General features: G+C 36.4%; 1 protein-coding gene across 4 annotated transcripts in view; it reads right to left on the reverse strand.

Moving 5' to 3' along the window:
• The window catches only part of LOC118191787 (uncharacterized), a 426,838-nt gene that overhangs the window by 335,239 nt on the left and 72,432 nt on the right, over window positions 1-19,167 (reverse strand). For all 4 annotated transcript variants that reach the window (XM_085819193.1, XM_085819195.1, XM_085819194.1 and 1 more), the window contains exons 8-9: window positions 14,712-14,832; window positions 2,838-2,923 (exon numbers count right to left, since the gene is read on the reverse strand). In XM_085819193.1, the coding sequence (XP_085675319.1) occupies window positions 2,838-2,923; window positions 14,712-14,832 (207 nt within the window). The remainder of the gene's footprint in view (window positions 1-2,837; window positions 2,924-14,711; window positions 14,833-19,167) is intronic.

Below are 19,167 nucleotides of genomic sequence, written 5' to 3' on the forward strand. Positions count from 1 at the left end.
ACATTATTGCTTAGGAATAGAATTTTACCAAAATGAGAATTCAATTAAAATTTCTCAAAAGAAATACGTTGATGATATTTTAAATCGGTATAACATGCAAAATGCTAAATCTGTGTCTCCACCTATAGATAACAGCAAAAAATTATCAAAAGAGATGAGTCCTAAAAACGAAAACGAAATCGCTGACATGAAAAATGTTCCATTTAGAAATCTGATCGGATCATTAATGTACCTTTCAGTAGCTACTAGGCCAGATATCACATACGCCGTGAATTTCTTAAGTCAATTTAACAACAATCCTGGAAAAGAACATTGGCATGCTGCGAAAAGAATACTTCGATATCTAAAGGGAACCCAAGATCAAGGACTAATTTATACGAAAACAGGAAAACCACTCATCGCCTTTGTGGATGCAGATTGGGCATCAAATGTCGATGATAGAAAATCCTACACCGGTTTTGTATATATATTAAGTGGTTCAGCTATAACCTGGGAATCACGAAAACAACGCAGTGTAGCTCTATCTTCAACAGAGGCGGAATATATGGCTCTGTCTGAGGCCGCCAAAGAAACTGTCTACCTACGTCGTTTCCTGCAGGAGCTGGGTTACAACATAGAACACCCCACAACAATATACTGCGACAATCAAGGAGCTCAGAAAATTACAAAGAACTCTGTGTTTCACTCCCGTACAAAGCACATAGACATTCGCCATCATTTTGTGCGTGAAGTGTATGAACGCGGTGAATTAGATGTGAAGTACATACCTACCAGTGAAATGGGAGCTGATGTGTTAACCAAACCCCTGACTCCTGTTAAACATCAAAACTGTTGTACAATTGTAGGATTGAATACTGTTTAATATGTATTTTGTTTTATTTTTCAGGAATAGGAGAATCAACGTCGAAAGGGGGTATGTTGGCAACCGACGTCGATTCCCTTAGCGCATGCGCATGATAAGCAAGTTCTTTGCTGCGTAATACTTATACTTAGTAGGCAGTTAGCCAAAGTCAATGGTGAGTAATGCATGTAAGCGAGAAGGGCTAAGCGCTGTGTAATATCATGTTTCTACTCTGCTGTTCAACGTCTTCGTAGTTTAAATAAATGTTTGTTATGTACATAGAAGACGTCATTTTATTCTTCAGGGGTTATTAGTCTAGGAATGGGATTTTGGGTTGATTCAGTATAAACGGCGTATCACTTTCCAAATTGTAGCCAGCAGATACTATCGCTCTGTATTATTTTTAAAGAAATTAAATAGTGAAGAATATACGCGCATATATCTATGTTCCTCGCATTGTGAAAAAACCACAGTAACTAGAGCCACCAAATTTTGAATAACGTAGTCCTCCGCCCGAACACGTGCACCTGAAAATCCGAATTGGAATTTCGAATTTGTTAGCCCAAAAAGGACGTCAGTCCCGAATGCCATATTGGTCTCTAAATGTCGTCTCGAAACGTCGTTTTAAAAATTTATATATCATAAAATATATATAATGTTTTTGATGATATAAATATTTATAGTTTTTATTTATTTTTATTTTTATTTTTTTATATTTTTTTTCGTGAAAACGCTTAACTGTAATGAAATTCGTAAAACTCCAAGCCCCAACGAAAACCATTTTCGAAACTCTGCTCAAGTACATAACGCATTATCACGATTGTTATAAAAGTTAGCTCTTTCTTATACCAGTATACACTTAATGAAACCCATGGCACGTCACTGGAAGAAACTCTTGTTTGTCGCATGTGCACACATCGATAACCGCTTGTTCCTCGTCAATGAAGAAATGCGTTAAAGCAACATTCTCGCCAAGACCGCTATAGAAGACAAGTACTGATTATTCTTTTCCCATCCCCAAGAGATCTTACATTAGAAAAGGCCAAGAGAAAAAAAAATGTGTATGGCGTGGACGTACTCAGTTGATCAATGTTTATTACTATTTAAGAATGTTTTTACCGAAAACATTGTGTACAGTGAAGTTTTTGATTAATTTTATGATTCATTTTTAATGTACTGCTCTATGTTTCGCATAGTTAAAGTTACGTTGAAAAAAAAAAAGTACAAAATTTATCCACATTTTTTTAATTTTCATTTAATACTACTGATTTAGTATTTAATTTCGTTTAATCTTATCATCAAATCTCAAAATGCATATACAGCTTTAAGTTGGATTTATAAGCTTTTAAAGTTAGATTCATTCTCTTTCCAATTCTTCTACACTCATTCCCATGCAATTCATCCCGTAGCCAGTTACAGGGAAAATGTTTTATTCTAACGTATTATTCGATTCTTTAGAGAATAGTGGGCTTGCTGTATTCTATATTCGCCATTCTACCGTTGATGACCTATTTACAGAATACCGCTGCATTTTCTTCTGCAGTTTATTTAGAAATCTTGATTTACGCCAAGATTACTGCTTGAAATACCTAGAAGAATTAATCTGTTATGCTTCTTACTAGACTAATTCTACCCTCGTCGAATATCAGAATAAATCTGACAACAAGCAAGACTGATAATTTATGACTGAAATTATTGTAATGGCGGCAGCATCTAGGTTTGTGTGGTGTAAATAGGAGAGGAGGAGATCATTTTCAAAAGATTCCATAAAATTACGTATAGTGGCATTACAGAACACATTTGTATTACGTAAAAAATAAATTATCGAAATCATTATACGTGGCTAGACATAAATAAATTTGACTCATTTTGTGTGCAATCAGATTTAGTTCATTTCTTGTTCTTTCTGCTTTTCGAAATTAATTATAAACATACTGTCGAGCGCATTTAAATAGAGCACTTAAAGTACTTGACACGCAAATCTGAAAAAGGATACTTGCTCTAAGAGACGCTCCGGCACTCAGTTCACGTACTCTTTCCAAAACAAAAGGCGTCACATTTTGGCCCAGGACACTTTTATCTCTGGAGAAAAGATGTAATACATGATTATTTGATTAACAGCAAAAAACACAAAAATGGAGAATTATGATTAGGAAACTAGAGAAAGAACTTAACTACTAAAGTACATTACACTTGCGAGCAAAATTAAGAGAATTTACATATTACGTTGAATTTATGAAAAACTAATGGATAGATTTTAATGAAATTTGGTATGAATATACATGTATAACAGGGAAAAAAAAGATGTACCATTGAAAAGTCATTTTAAATACGCAAGATTATCAATAAAGCTTGTACTGCAAGAATGTCCAAAATCCACGTTGTGATATCGAACTGAAAATGAGTCTAGTTTAGGAATGTTCCCCTCTCACAGCTAGACAGATCGCACAGCGTGGCGGAATACTGGACAGGAAGCAGGTGAGGGGTCCCTGTGGCAGTCGATCCCACTCTTGCAGCAAGGCAGTTTTCAACTCCCGGAAGTTGATGGAGAGATGAAATTGCCCTTCGAAGGTGGTTTCAAATATGCTTTTATAGGGTTAAGGTCAGGAGATCTGACTGGCTAATCCATGCGGCGAATACCCTCACTTTCCATGCAGTCGTCGACCAGCTGAGCCCTATATGACGATCGTTGTCGTCCATTAACAGGAATCCAGAACCCTTAAAAGTTGAACATAGGGCTCTATGATCTTCTCTCCGTTTCTCATAGCAATCACGAAGCCTTTGTCAAATACATGTAGAGGTGTGCGGCCGCACAACATAATGCCTGCTTAAACCATTACACCTCCACCTCCGTAATGATTATTTTCCCTGATGAAAGAGAGATGGTACCGTCGTCCAAGCTCTCTCCACATACAGGTACGCAAGGAATCAGTGTCTAGGCTGAATATCGACTCCTCTGTAACCAACACGGTGCTCCAGTAAAGTCAAATCCAAGGCGCATGTTGTCTACACCATGCTCTCTTGTATGCTGTAGTGAGCGAGAGGCAAACAGCGAGGATTCTGGCCATCTCATGAAGTTTTGGGGCAGCTGCAGACTGTGAAACTCGGGTTTCAATGGCAACAAACAGATCACGTGAGAGTTGTGAAGCTGTAGCACTTTCGTGCTGATTGCTAAAGAACGATCCTCATTCGTCTTTGTGGATCTTGGCCAACCTTGTCAAGGTTTTTCTCCATATAGATCCAGTGTCCTGAAACTGTTTCCCCAAACTGTCGACGTTACTGGCTGTTACACTGAGCTCTGTAGCCCCCTGCTCTTGTAATTCGCCTGCCTCCAATCTAGCGACCATTCTCCATTTCATTCCTTCATCCGTATGTTACTCATTTGATACCTTATAAAATTTACCCAGCTCTTGTGAGAAACATGGCGAAAGTCGTGAAGGAGTACGAGCATACAAATCGCTGAAAACCTCTCGCGCGCTTATGTCTCCTCCTCAATTACAAATCCGCAGACATGTATGTATACCCATACCTATTCCAATCCGAAGATTTGCATAACTCTTCGGCGGCCTAATTAGTACCTTTCGTTCAATATGTTTCGTAAAACTAGATATAATTTGCAAATTCTCTTAATTTTGCTCAACAGTAAACTATCATTCTAGCATGCTAATTACAAAAGCAATTTATGGTAATAAAAGCAATGACAAATAAGATTCTTCTCATATTATCTGTAATAATAACACTATTGTTCTCTTTCATGTTACAGGGTGTTGCGTATTAGCATTTTTATGCTTCTTACGTTTTTCTGCATGAGAATGGTCATTTGTGATGTAGCGAACTAATCAATTAATTTTTAATTCGATTATGTTATCTGTATTATGTTGTGCCTTTGTATATGCATAGATATAATAATTAAGCAAAAGAGCTACTGCCTAAGGGGAGAGATGCCTTCGTGAAGGACTTTCTAAAAATTTTGTAAAAGAACTGAACAAAAAGAGCAGGATTTTTAGCTTTCTTTAAATAAAATTCACCAAAATTAAGACAAATATCTGTTCTTTGTCCTCAAATTAGGAGAAACTACTATGATAAATGATTAATTAATTCAAATAACTTTTATTACCATACGCTTTCTGAGAGAAACAAATATTAAATTAGACCTAAATATAAAAGATAAAATATTTTCTTTATTTTAAAAGAAGCATGAATTTTATAATGTTAAGAATCGATCGAAATGATACGCAGTGTCGTTTTTAATAGACATATCCAAAAACTGTGATTATCTAGAAACATCATTGTAATTAAGTAATGCTCTAAGAAAAATAAAACCAGATGTTTAATATAATTGCATAAAATGGAATCCAAAAAATTAATAATCATTCATAAAAAACCGTTTACAAAAACAAAGTAAGCAAAATACTTTCAGATAAATATTTTTTAAAAAAATGAATTTTCAGGTCACATAAAACCTAAAATATTCAGTGAAATTTTTAACAAATTTCATAAAAACAGCTGCAATCAATAAAAAGAGAGAGGGGACTATTTAATGCATCACTATTACAGCTATGTGAAAAATTCTGAAATTACTCGTTAACATTTAAAAAATTTCATCTCGTAATTAACGTAAAAAAAGGGAATTTTAAACCGAGACAAAAACGCATCAATAATCCCTTCTGCAAACTGCGTTCCATCTTTTAACCATGAACACTTATCTCAGGATAAGCACATTTCAGTTTCTGTTAATAACGTGAGGAAGAGGGGGGCGAATTCCTTTTCTAATTTACCCATGAGAAAAATTTAAAACAGCTGAAAGGTTTTCATCAGAAAAAAATTCAGAGACACGTCTGGCGTGATGAAGCAAACACAGAGAACGTATCCAAAGAGACACATTTTTTAAGGAAGAATGTTTTAAACTGGATGAGATCAAAGCATTGATTTACAGTGCGAAACTCAAAACATTTCAGTGAAAGAAAAAGTGAAGAGTGAACTAAAATTGTAATAATAGATAAGCCATTAATTCTTTTGCATTTGATGCCCTTAATAATGGAATCCAAAAAATATTTTAAAATACATATTTCGCTATTCTTTTATTTCAAGTTCATTCATTAACTACAATAACCAATGAACTAAGATAATTAATAAAAAATAATTAGTGGAGACTTAAAGTTTATATTTTATCTGGCACATCGTGTTTACATTTAAATATCTTTTTCACACATTTAACAGAGCTATGCAGCGAACATATAAAAATTAGTATTTATTCCGAAAACTTCTAAAAGAAATTTCTTAGAGTCTCATAGCACTCTAAACAAAGTAATTCGCAATGGTAACGAAATTTGCTGAACACTAACCACAGAAGGACTAAGAATTGAAAACACGTAGTTTACAATACACAAAATTCGAAAGTGCGTATAACGATGCAAAAATACCCGACTCAAAATAATTAGGGGATATTATGATTTTAGATATGAACTTCGGATGAGGATAAGTTTTGTTAGCTGACATGTGAACTATGGGTGCTCGCTATAAAATATAAGGAAAGAAAATTGAGCATGTAACAATGAATAATTAATTTGTCCCTTTTTTGGGGGGTGGGGGGAAAGCAAAAAGTGCATATTTTGCACCTCTCATAAAAAAGAACAAAAAAATGTGATTTCTTGGAAAAAAAACGAGTTTTAATAAAATGTATGGTAGCCCTCCGACAAAAGCAATGCAGTATATTTGTGCGAAATGGAATTATTTAGGTCATCAAGAAAAGATTGAGATATGGTTTCTTGCTTCTGTAAAACAGCGGTTTCTAGCTGCTGAACTGTTTCTACTAATGATAAGGGACAGTAAGCTTTCTCCCTAGAATGTTCCAAACATTTTCAATTGAGTTCATGTCCGGGAAACAAGGTGCCCACGCCATTCGAAAGATTCCTTTATTAAAAGGAAATCTCCTACTTCTCAAGCACAGTATGGCCTGCCATTATCATCACTGAGATTGAACTCATCCCTGACTTTTGCAAAATAAGAGACCACAAAATGTCCAAGGAACTCATCCTTATATCGCTGGCTTGTCAATGGCGAATTTCTGATCTTGTACAAGCTGGTCCAGTCATTAATACAGATACACGTCAGACAATCACTTCGCTTCCTTAAATCGGACATTTTCGTTTACAAATACAGGAGTATTCTGAATTATATTCAAATTATAAGCGTTTATTGTCAAGCGTGCACTAACGCGGAATTCGTCTGAGAAGGGAAGACACTGAACCATTCCCTTCGTCTCCATCTGAGATGCTCTTATACCCACCTTTCTACAGGCAACACAGTGGCCCGTTATTACAAAAATACAATCTATAAACCTACGGTCAACCTGAGTTGAAACACTGCTGCTGCAAGTAGTATTTCAAAGAATGGCTTTCATAACCGCAGTTTCTTTTGGCCGTTATTAATAAATACCTGTATTCGTTTTGCGTTGTTGTACGCCTACGACTTCGCCTAACGTTTCTAATTTCCGAAAAGATTTTATAGTCACAAAATAACACTTTGAGACACTCCATGACTCCGCTGCACTGGGTTGTGTTTGGCCCGTTTCTGAATAATCGATCACCCTTCAGGATACGGATTCAACTAAATCGTGTTGTTGAGATCACGTATTCACTGCTACGAAGCATTAAAACGTATGTCAATTGTTTCCAGTCTCTTCCATATAAAAAAATACCGCAGATCCCTTATTTCTTCTTATCTAAAATTCATAATTTTAAGATTCAAAAGCAAAATTTACATATTCTGAAGTTCACAATGGTTATAATTTTCTTTGATCTCTTTTCTTTCATTTTGTTAAACGTTTTATGGCCGAACTCCTGGATGTTTCGCACCAAACTCATAATACCCCATAACTATTTTAGCAGTGTAATAAAATAGTATATACTGATAGTATATAACACGGATTGTCTTAAAATTAACGAAAATAATTTTTTACAAGGCAGCAGGCTACGGAAAAGTAAATGGAGGTCGACAAAAATAGACGGTGCCCATTTTGACCTTCTCAGTTAAATCTTCATCTTCACAGCAATGTCATCAATACAGTATGCAGTAGTTTTTTTGTCTGGGACGCTAATGCAGAGTCTCAAGATACATTTTACGCAATAAAATGTTAAACAAAAGTTAAAAAATATAGTTCTGAAATTGTTGCAACATTTTAGGATAGCTTATGATATTGCTGTTCCGCCTTACTCCAGGTCTTTATAAGGTGTTCACGATGGGAAAGCCTTGAGAAAGAACAACGAATTAATAAGGTTCATGTTAGTATAGATATCAAAGGTAATCAAGTGTTTAAGCACATTAATTGTGCATGATCATCAGTAAATTTGAAACGCTTAGTTCCTTTCACACGAAAGCGGCACACGTAATTGTCTATGAGAAAATCTTTGGGTCAAAAACATAAAATCCCAACGTTTTTCTTTGCAGTTCTAACTCCATATCATTTTGAGAAATCTTTAACATTTAAGCAACTGCGATGACAGGATGTGACATCTAGAATGAAGAGAATGCTATGAAGAGTGGTAGAAATAGCGCAATTCCTATATTCTGTCACAAATCACCTGAAAGTGATAAACTTTCACTGCGAGTATATTCAAAGAGAGAGTTAATCATTTTTACTCCTTTTGAGACAGGCCGTGTATAAAATATCAACTGTTGGGAGATTAGTTTTAAAACTTTAAAGTAATGAAAGTGCGATTATGGAAGAATAGTTAAAATGAGAACGTACATGGGGAATATTCGGTTAAAGTATTCTTAATAATTTATTTTAAAAAAATACTGTGAAATGCTTTTAAAAAATTAAGTCACGTTATAAAGTTTTTAAGCAACTTCAATGCCGGTATATAAAGCTGATTTCACACTGTCATTTAGCTTCCGAATTTTATGATTCAGATGACAGAGATTGTATGGCTATGCTAAAAATTTCCGTATCATTCCTTGTGTACTGTGACTGTCTCCATGTGATTTCGTATACTGTGTACAGTATTCTCTCCCTTCTTACCGCTTGCCTTCGCGCTGTATTTGGAAGCACATCCGACTGGAATTGGAAAGTCCGGAGTTCGAATACTGGCAAGGGCACTATTCATTTATCAGAGTGAATGTTCCGAAATGACTCCACAACTGAGCCTTCGTTCAGCTGACGTCGAAAACCAGCTAATACATTATACCTAAATTAGCTTCAAATCAACATATATTCCAGAAGAATTATTGCTCGCCATAAAAAAATGTGGAATGAATTTCAGAGTAAATATGATTAATGCATTTGCTTACTTCATTAACAATTAATAATTTAAAATCAATATTATTTAGAAAATAAAATCTACCATACCGTTAATTTATTGAATACAATGTAGCATTTACTCATTTAGGTCTAGTCTAAATTATGATGTGAATCTTCCTATCTAATCATTAAGATAGCTTTCGCGGTTTTTAACTGCCTACACTAAGGTGCACATTGAAAATTTTAATCAAAATATGTGCTAAGGAGTTTAACGTAATTTTTTTGCTGCGTGGCAAGCAACTCTAACCGAGAGAAATAAAATTTTCTTATGCAAGAATTCCAAAACTCCTAAAAGGCGTTTCCTGTCTCCTGTTCTCAACCCCTAAGAATATATTTCTGGCAGAAAGTTGACCAAGGAGAGAAAGAAATGGTAATCAATTAAAGGCATACCAGGAACATATAGGGCAGATGAGACAAAACTTCAACACCTAATTCTTGTAGTTTTCCAAGGTCTTGTTCAGAAAGGCAGTCAGATATCATGATGAAAAGGAAAGACTGCCGTTTTTATTGATCAGTAAATATTTCAAACGTCAACTCTTGATGGATAACTCCTAATTTGCTAAGTGCAGGACTCGGCAAGTGATAGTTCTTTTAGGTGTGAGGAAACTGTAATGAATCAAACTAACCACAAGGTACGGGGTATGATTCACTTCGAAAAAAGCCATATTTCGGAATTATCTTATTTCGGAGAATTCCATATTTCGGAGAATATCGAGATTTGTAAGCGAATAAACAATGCTTTAAATGCTTTTTCTAATCAAGCAAAACATTTATTTGTAAAACTCAATTATCCTTCTAAAAATCGGCCTTTTGTTGCTAAAACAGTTCTGGAGATAACGCTGTATTAACACATTAATTTTCCGATTTTTCAATTTTTCTCATTTCAGAAAGATGATTTGCTATACCAGTGGTGTAAAACTACAAGTTTTTCACTTAATCTATAGAAATGCTTTTAGTATTATACTTCACCAAATGCTTCTTTACGACCATCGGCCAAATGAACAATTTTAGCGCGAAGAATTCAATTTCAGTACATTCAATTCAATTCAATACGTTAAAACACTGAATCCAGAAATATGAAATTGTTCGTATTTCCGCATATAAAGATCCTTTGCAAATTCACAAAACGCTGAACCAAAATTTTGAAATCCTCCGAGTCTCTTAGATTCATTTTAAATTCATGAAACGCATCAAATAAAAACGAGTTCCCTCCCTCAACCCCCAACGGCTATTCTGAACATTTTGTTTAAACAATAGAGTGAAGCATTTATTTAAAAAAAAAAACCTGAGAAAAAGTTCATAGATTACGATAAAGCACACACATCCTATCTGCCGTAGAAAGGGTACTTTGTGCATGAAATTCTAGAGGAAATTAGTCCACATTCACATTAGACACGGGGAAAAGCACGATGGATCCAGCTTGTTCGCCAGGAATGTGCTAGCACTATTCGGCGATATTACGCACTCCATCCATGTAAGTGGTTTCAGTTCGAAAGAAATTTCAGTTACAGCGGTAATATAGTATTAAAATATTAAGGTCATTAGCAAGATTTTTAACTATTTTGAAAAATTTTAAATACTGCTTTTAATTAATAAATAAAAGATCTACCACACCGGCCTCAATATGAGACGATTTTTATCTCCTAACTTGCAACTGTACAAGAAAGACCTAAATAAATATCATATTACCTACAGCATCTAACCTAAAATAAGATCATCTTTCATAACGCGTTTGCAAAGTTTTAGAATTAATTTCATTACGAAAAATCAAAATCTGAAGAAAACAACTTCATCACTATTTAACTTTCTACACACATTCTCCATATACTATATATCCCTTCTTACGTTCATAAAGCCTTTTCGGAAATTATTTGGTGGAATAATTTTTCCTCGATTTCTGATTCAATCTCTTTAAAAAGGCATTTCAAAATTGTTCCGTTTAGATTCATCTGCACTTTAGGGAACAAAAAGCAGTCTGAAGGTGCCAAATTAGGAACGTAAAGAATATATAATTAAGAAAGACTTTTTCTTTGCAATAAACTAAAGGGCAGTGCACTGCGCGATATAGCATTTACACATGCAAAGAACTAATGACAAATTATCATTGTTTCTTGTTAGGTATTGCAGTCCATAACTACAGCATATCAATGATATAATTCAAAAAGAAATCTAACCTTCCATAAGTAAAACATATAAAAAAAATGTTTCGTACTCATTCTTTTATTTTTGCGTTAAATTAAAAGTTATTTATTAATTTTTGTTCCAAGGTGTGGCATTAAGAGCACTCGATTATCTTTCTTGAAAAATACAGTCAACAACATATCAAGTAAGCAATTTTATGATAACCCTTTTTTTCCTTGCAATACATATTTTAAGCAAGATTGCGTTATACTGGAGTATATGCTATAACACAAATGTCTAAACAATTAATCACGTTTAATCAAGTTTAAAATTTAGCAAATTACTTTTGTAAACCTATACACTCGACTAAGGTTCTCAAAATGTATATTTCAAGCTTTTTGTTTAAAAAAAAATTGTTAATTTTATTAATCTCATGTCCCTCAAAAACCTTTCCAGTGTTGCGATTTTGCAGGGTTCACGGAAGTTTTAACAAACAGCACTCAGTGGTTTTGACGCTCAAGTAAAAGCGTGCTTCTGTTATATGTGAAGAGGTCCCGAGTCGAACCCAACTACAAACGTTTAAAAAAACGCATTCTAACTGCCATTTGGCGTTCGCCTTTAAAAATTAAAATAACATTAAAAAAAAAAAAAAAAAAACAGAATATTAGAAAAAAAAAAATCAGGATAGAGCAATTCAAATAACTAATGTAATGTCATGCAAAACTGCTCATAGATAGTACACTGGTGTGCAAAAATTAAGGACGAAGTCGAAAAATTAGCATATCAGCTGAACGAAGAGGCAGAACGGATGGAAAGACCAATCAGGAGATTAAGTAAGGTGATGTACGGTAGCACATGCGCAGATATGCAGGTAGACTAATGGGGAGTGTCTGAGTAGTATAAAGCATGTTTTCGGTGTAAGATCAGTATTTCTGGCAAAGAGATTGCGCGCCGTATAGCAGTTAAAATCACACCGAGTTGCTGCCTCAGCGAGAAATGGCGAATAATCAATCTGTTACACGACATCTGGATGCTTTTACCCGAGGTCGAATCATTGGGAAGTTGGAGGAAGGCCGCAGTGTGACAAGTGTGGCTGCAGAGTTCGGAATTGCTCACAGCATCGTTTCACGACTTTGGAGACAATTTCAAACTACAGGAATAGCTATACGGGGGTTTAGTAGTGGTCGTCCATGAGGAACCACACCCGCAGATGACCGGTATATTGCCTTACAGGCCAGAAGAAACAGGCGGCAGACAGCGGGAGAAATCGCTAGACACACGACACAGGCGACTGGACGACCAATATCGCGTTTTACCGTGGCCAGAAGACTGCACGGTGGTGATCTGTTTGCACGACGCCCTGTACGGTGTGTACCTCTAACGCCTGCCCATCGGAGAAGGCGTTCTTTGTGGTGCCGGGAACACCGGAATTGGAGAGACAATGAATTGGGACGAGTACTCTTTACAGATGAGAGCAGATTCAGTCTGATTAGCGATTCTCATCGCATACTCATCTGGAGAGAGCGGGGAAGCCGCAATCATCCTTCGAACGTCATTGAAAGGGACAGGTATGGAGGTGGCGGTGTTCTCGTTTGGGGAGGCATCATGCTTGGTAGTCGTACAGACCTTCACATCTTCGACGCAGGTTCAGTCAACGGGACCCGCTATTGTAACGAGATTCTTCTTCCATATGTGCGTCTTTTTAGAGGCGCTATGGGTTCGCAGTTCCTTTTCATGGACGACAATGCACCATGTCATCGCACAGTAGCTGTCGAACAGCTCTTAGAGAGTGAGGATATTGAACGTATGGATTGGCTGGCACGATCTCCAGATCTCAATCCCATCGAGCATGTATGGGATTTTGTAGGCAGACGCTTGGCAAGCTCGTACCTTACCACCAGTAACGATTCCGGAGCTTCGATTGGCGCTGCAAGACGAATGGGCAGCAATGACACAACAACTCATTGACACCCTCATTCTCAGCATGGGCAGACGCTGTGAAACCTGCCTAGCAGTCAGGGGAGATCATATCCCCTATTAAAGACCGGATGTTTCTTGCTGGACACCCATCACAGGGATGTTTCGGCCTTCAGTCGCATTGCGCTCCATGCTACTTTTTCAATAAAGCTTCTTTTTATCCCTCTGATTTCTCTTTTAGTAAGTGTTGCTTACATTACTCATGTCCTTACGTATTGGGGATCTTACGGTATTAAATGTGTTGATTTGGAAAGCTTTTGTACAAAGTTATATTGAAAAAAACCGTCTCGTCCTTAATTTTTGCACACCAATGTATATGCATGTAGCCAAAATGACAACAATGCAAGAAGCACGGTTCAAGATCCTTAATGCTCTTTAACTGGCTTACTTCAGACTGCAATGAGTATGAAAGGATATTTGTTCTCTTCCAATCATTAATCTTGTGGCGTAATATTGTAAAATGTGAATAATAATTTATCTTTTAAATAGTATTTGCAAACTCAGACTGCTTCTCATCGCTTTCACCAGCATTCCCTTTTTTAAAATCTCTATTCTGAATTCCACTGTAACTATTTACTGGAAATCCTAAGAATACATTTCTTCAAACTTATTTCCTACAATGTCATAAAATTCCAAAGTGCATCATAGACATACAAACGTTCATTTAAAACAAAATACAGGAAAATAATGGAAAAGAGTAATGAAAGGCGATATCTGGAATAACGGATATAATTTAAATATATCAAAACGACAATTCCTTATCATTTTGATCATTAATACGACAAGCGAATTTTCCAGATTTGAAATCAAATGCATAAATAGTAAAATTTTGCATGAATGGGAAATTTTAAGTTTTCTCAACGAATTCAACAAATTTTATAAGGTCTTTAAGTTTATATCCGAGCAAAAATCGTAAAAAATGATCAATTTGCTCGCCAGAACTCATACTCCGGACCTTCCAATGTTAGCCGAACGTGCTTTCCAATTACATCATGAAGGCATGCGGTGCGGAAAGAGAAAATATCTTACAGCTTCCTAAGTCTAATTTATTCAGAGAAATGAAACAAAACCACATACATAGGTTTCATTTCTTTTATTTTGCAACAGGCATAAAACCAGTTAAATGCAGTGACAAGTTTGTACTAATAATAATAATAAAGCTTAAAATCGCAATCAACGTAATAATGCTTAAAATCGTATAAGTTAAGAAATTAACTATACTGGCATCTGATTCCTCGGCTTATAACTTAATATAATTCAACATAACGAAATTATAAATTTGCAAGCTACTCATTGTATTTTTATACATAAACCGAGAAAAATGCAAAGTTATTCGCAAAAAATTAATGCATTGCGGAAACCGTTTCATAAAACAAAAGTTGTGAGTTGTTGCTTTCATTACATCTGAAATATCCGTCCGAAGTTTGTAGACGAAATCAAAGCAAATATTCATTAAAAATGAAATCTTACTTGGCATCTTTTAGTGCTTCTTCGATTACCATTTCAGTACGTTGTCCGTCTTCTTGAAAGCTTTCAGGTATTGGTACTGCGAGAAGCAATCCGCTTTTTAAGTCCAGGCGATCGCGGTAATCTAAAATACAACAATTATTAGTTATAACATTAAAAAAATTGTATTTTACTCTTAAAACTGTCATCTAGATGTTCTTAACTTTAACTACCACAAACCTCTTCAGAAAACAATTTCTTACACACAAAATATTAAATAACGCATATATTGCAATATTGCGGGGACTGTTGTATGAATGTGTGATTTTTAAATGAAATTCAAGAAATTCTGTTCTATTCTGATGTTTATTTAAGCTATTTGTTACTAGATTGCTCTTATAAGTATATGCGACAACTAATTCCTCACCGACAGAAAATTTAAAAAAAAACTCTTTTATTTTAAATGAATACTCGTCATCGCCTCTTCTGCCCTAGAAGAAACCAAAAGAAAGCGTCACATTCATATATTATTTGTTAGGTAGATATTAGTCACAAAAAATAATAGTAATAATTGAAAAAAGAAAGTTGCATAAGAAATATCTATTGTACCACTTACAAAATAATATAATTCTCAAAAAGATGTTGGGTCGCCATTATTTCTAATGCAGTCTGCCACACATCACGGCATGGATTGGATTGGATTGGATTATTCAATTATGGCAAGGCACACGAGGGCTATCTGCCTAAGGGGAGGGATGCCTTCGTGGAGGACTTTCTAAGGGAAACTGGCTCGTATACACGTTACACATGGGGAAAACCACGAAAACGCCCATGCAGCCAGCCCGTTCGCGGGATTCGAACCTCAAACCGAACAACCAGTGTTCAGCGTCTTTACCGCTCGGCCGCTGGTGGGCCCATCACGGCATGGAGTCGTTGAGGTCCGTAACATAATCTGGCGATAGTTCATTCCCAGAAGATTTGATTCTGGCTTGTTGTTTTTGCAGACTTTGTTTGAAGTCTTATTAAAAAATACGTAGCATCCCTGAATTTTGCTATTGGGGTAAGATTTAGCGATACAGCTGACCATGGTAAAGCCCATGATTGCAAGGTAAGCCTTTCAGATGCCAGCAGTATGAGAACGAGAATCATTTTAACAGAGCCCCGGAGCGGACCTTCACAAACGCTACAGCCATTGATTAAAGGACTTCATCAACGTTGAGAACGGACTGTGAAGAAAACCAACAGTGATCTAGTACCACATGAAATACCATGATACTCATCAGGACGCGTGACGCATGACAATAAACATTCATTTTGGCACTGAGTTAGTTGCCTCTGTATGTGAATATGTTGGTCATCCGCACCAAATAAAAGCGAGACTCATCGTTAAAGATTATCAGCTACCATTCAGCATGACTCCATGGTGCTTTTTCACAGTACTTCTGTAGCCTGTGAAGACACTGCTGTGGCGTAAGAAGCAATTGTCGTACGGTAGCCATGCCTGTAATCCAAAGGTACGCAGCCATCTGCTAATTAACGGCAATTGGCACTCACAGGATGTTGCAGAGAGCGGATTACTGCTAGCTGATAGTCCGAGACCGTGGCAAATAGGGCGGTTCGAGCATGTTTGAATAATACTTCGGTTTTTTTCCTCTCTGTTGCCCAAGAAGATCTTCCACACCCATACGCCATGATTGCGTACCTTCCTGAATCTGATGCCGGCAACAGTCAGCGACTATAACATTCACGAGGCCCGATATGGTTGGCAATACAACGAAATGGCCATTCACCTTCTAACAACGCAATCTTTCTGGAATGAGTCCAGTTGTTCAAATTGCTGTCGAATTTAGCTCAATTATTATTTTATAAAATTAACACTTTAAACCATCTCAATGAATAATAGTAAATTTGTGATACAGTCAACAGAATAATACCAGTCAAAAAACATTTACGACCTTCTATAGTAAGTAAGACAATAAGCTTCGTCCTCGCTGATGTCATTTGGACAGACGGGGGGGGAACTTTAGTTAAACATGTATAGAAATTAATGCTTGATTTTATTAATGTTGATTGCTTCTTTGTGGAAGGAACTTTTTTTTTCGGGTTGGGGGTCTAGGACTTTTCGCCGTCGCCGTTTCGCTATTGGACCGTTTCGCCGTCAAGACATATTTTTCTTTACATGACTGCATTATATCTCGCCGCATTATGCTCGTATTAAATTTATTTAGTTTAATAATTGTGTTTACCTTTTGTATAATGTAATAAAGGCCGCTTAATATATACATACGCATATTACATATAATATATACGCTTATAATTACAAATATGAGATATAAAGAAATTCACCCAGTTGTTTACAAATATGAGATATAAAGAAATTACATATACAGTGGTACCTCGCGATACGATCTTAATCCGTTCCTGGACCAGGATCGTATCGTAAAAAAATCGTATAATGAACAATGTAATCTTATGTAATTTAATTAATTCGTGCAACGCCCCATATATAAACACCAAAATCGTCTATACGTAATAATAATTAGTCACAAAATAGTATATTAAGTACCACATACACACAATAAACATTTATACCACATTTATAAATTAAAATAACCTTATAAATAAATAAAAAAGAAAAAGAAAAATTAATTTCACTTACCGTAAAGTACTGTACAGTCAGCGAGGGATGGTTTTTATTACGACACTGATAAATTGCGCACAGCGTTTATAAAACTTAGACACAGTAATGAAAACTTAAAACTAAATTAAGTTTCTTTTAAAATTAAATTTCTTATGTAAAATTACAGACACAGTAATGAAAACTTAAAATCAATTTTTTTTTTATAATTTTTATCTTTTGATTTTTTTTTTTTTTTTTTTTTTTTAAACTAACTGAACTTAAATTTGAGGTGAGACATCATCTTCTACATCATCGTCTTCACTTTCCTTTCTAGTTTTCTTACTAGAAACACTCGCTTCTTCACTTTCTGGGGCACTTCTCTTCGAAAAATATCTATCTAAAGAAGCCTGTTTCTGACGACTCCTCAAAATGTTTCGAAAATGACTCATACAAATGTCATTCACATTGTCCATTGCAGGAGCTGTACGCATTTTTTCTGGGTGTTTTTTTTTCAATAAAACTGTTTAAGTTTTCAAACCAACCGATGGCTTCCCGTATTTCCGTAGATGTCAGTGCCACCTCCACCTCCTCCTCAACACTCGAATAATGTTCCTCTTGAAGATCGCTGATTTGCATCGCCTCCAATGCCTTCAAGTCGTCAGTGTTGAGCTCCTCCTTGTGCTCGTCGAGTAGGTTGTCAATGTCAGCCTCATCGACAACAAGCCCCAAAGACTTTGACAGAGAAATAATCTCCTCCAATGGAGCAGGATCATCCACAGCTTCTTCTTCAGTAGGGATTTCGAAACCCTCAAAGTCTCGTTCTGCAACCACAGCTGCCCAGAGTTTCCTCCATGCTGAGTTCAAGGTGCGCCTTGAGACCTCACCCCAAGCCTTTTCTATGATTTTCAAGCAATGGACAATGTCGTAGTGACTATTCCAAAACTCACGGAGTGTGAGTTGCGTGCTCTCTGTCACTTCGAAGCATCGTTTGAAAAGGTGCTTCGTGTAAAGCTTCTTAAAATTAGCAATGACTTGCTGGTCCATAGGCTGGAGGATGGAAGTGGTGTTCGGTGGCAGATAAGCACTTTGATGAAGTCGAAGTCGGGATGTATCTGTTCTTCAAGGCCAGGTTGAGCACAAGGAGGCATTTTAGAGGAAGACCATTTTTCTCTAAATATTTTTTCACTGCAGGTCCGAAGCAGCAATTAACCCACTCAACAAATAAAAGCCTCGTGACCCAGGCTTTGGCGTAGGACCTCCAAAAGACGGCGAGCTTATCCTTCGACACATTATGTGCCTTGAAGGCACGAGGATTTTCTGAGTGGTATACCAGTAGGGGTTTTGTTTTTAAATCCCCACTGGCATTCGCACATAGGGCAAGAGTAAGCCTATCCTTCATGGGTTTGTGTCCAGGAAGTTTCTTTTCTTCTTCTGTGATGTATGTACGACGGGGCATTTTCTTCCAGAAAAGACCCGTTTCATCACAGTTGAAGACTTGTTGAGGGATGTAGCCTTCATCGAGGATTAACTTTTTGAAGGCCTCGATAAATTCTTGCGCTGCTTTTTCATCGGCGCTGGCAGCTTCCCCATGCCTGACCACGTTATGTATCCCCGTTCTTGAATCGTTCATGAGAAACCCATGAGATGCTTTGAACGTTGGGGCCTCTTGTGTTGATGTCCATTCGCCTCCTTCATCTCTCTGGGCTTTTGCGAGGTCTTCAAAGATCGCAGTGGCTTTATGGCATATAGCAGCTTGTGTTACCGTATCACCAGCAATTTCCTTCTCTTTTATCCAAATAAGAAGAAGAGTCTCCATCTCGTCATTAAGGGAAGTTCTATTGTATGAGAAGGTGGTAACGC

The sequence above is a fragment of the Stegodyphus dumicola genome, chromosome 6 (genome assembly GCF_044657685.1).
Source record: "Stegodyphus dumicola isolate Sdum_Otavi_A_Nest chromosome 6, ASM4465768v1".
Classification (NCBI taxonomy): Eukaryota; Metazoa; Arthropoda; class Arachnida; order Araneae; family Eresidae; genus Stegodyphus; species Stegodyphus dumicola.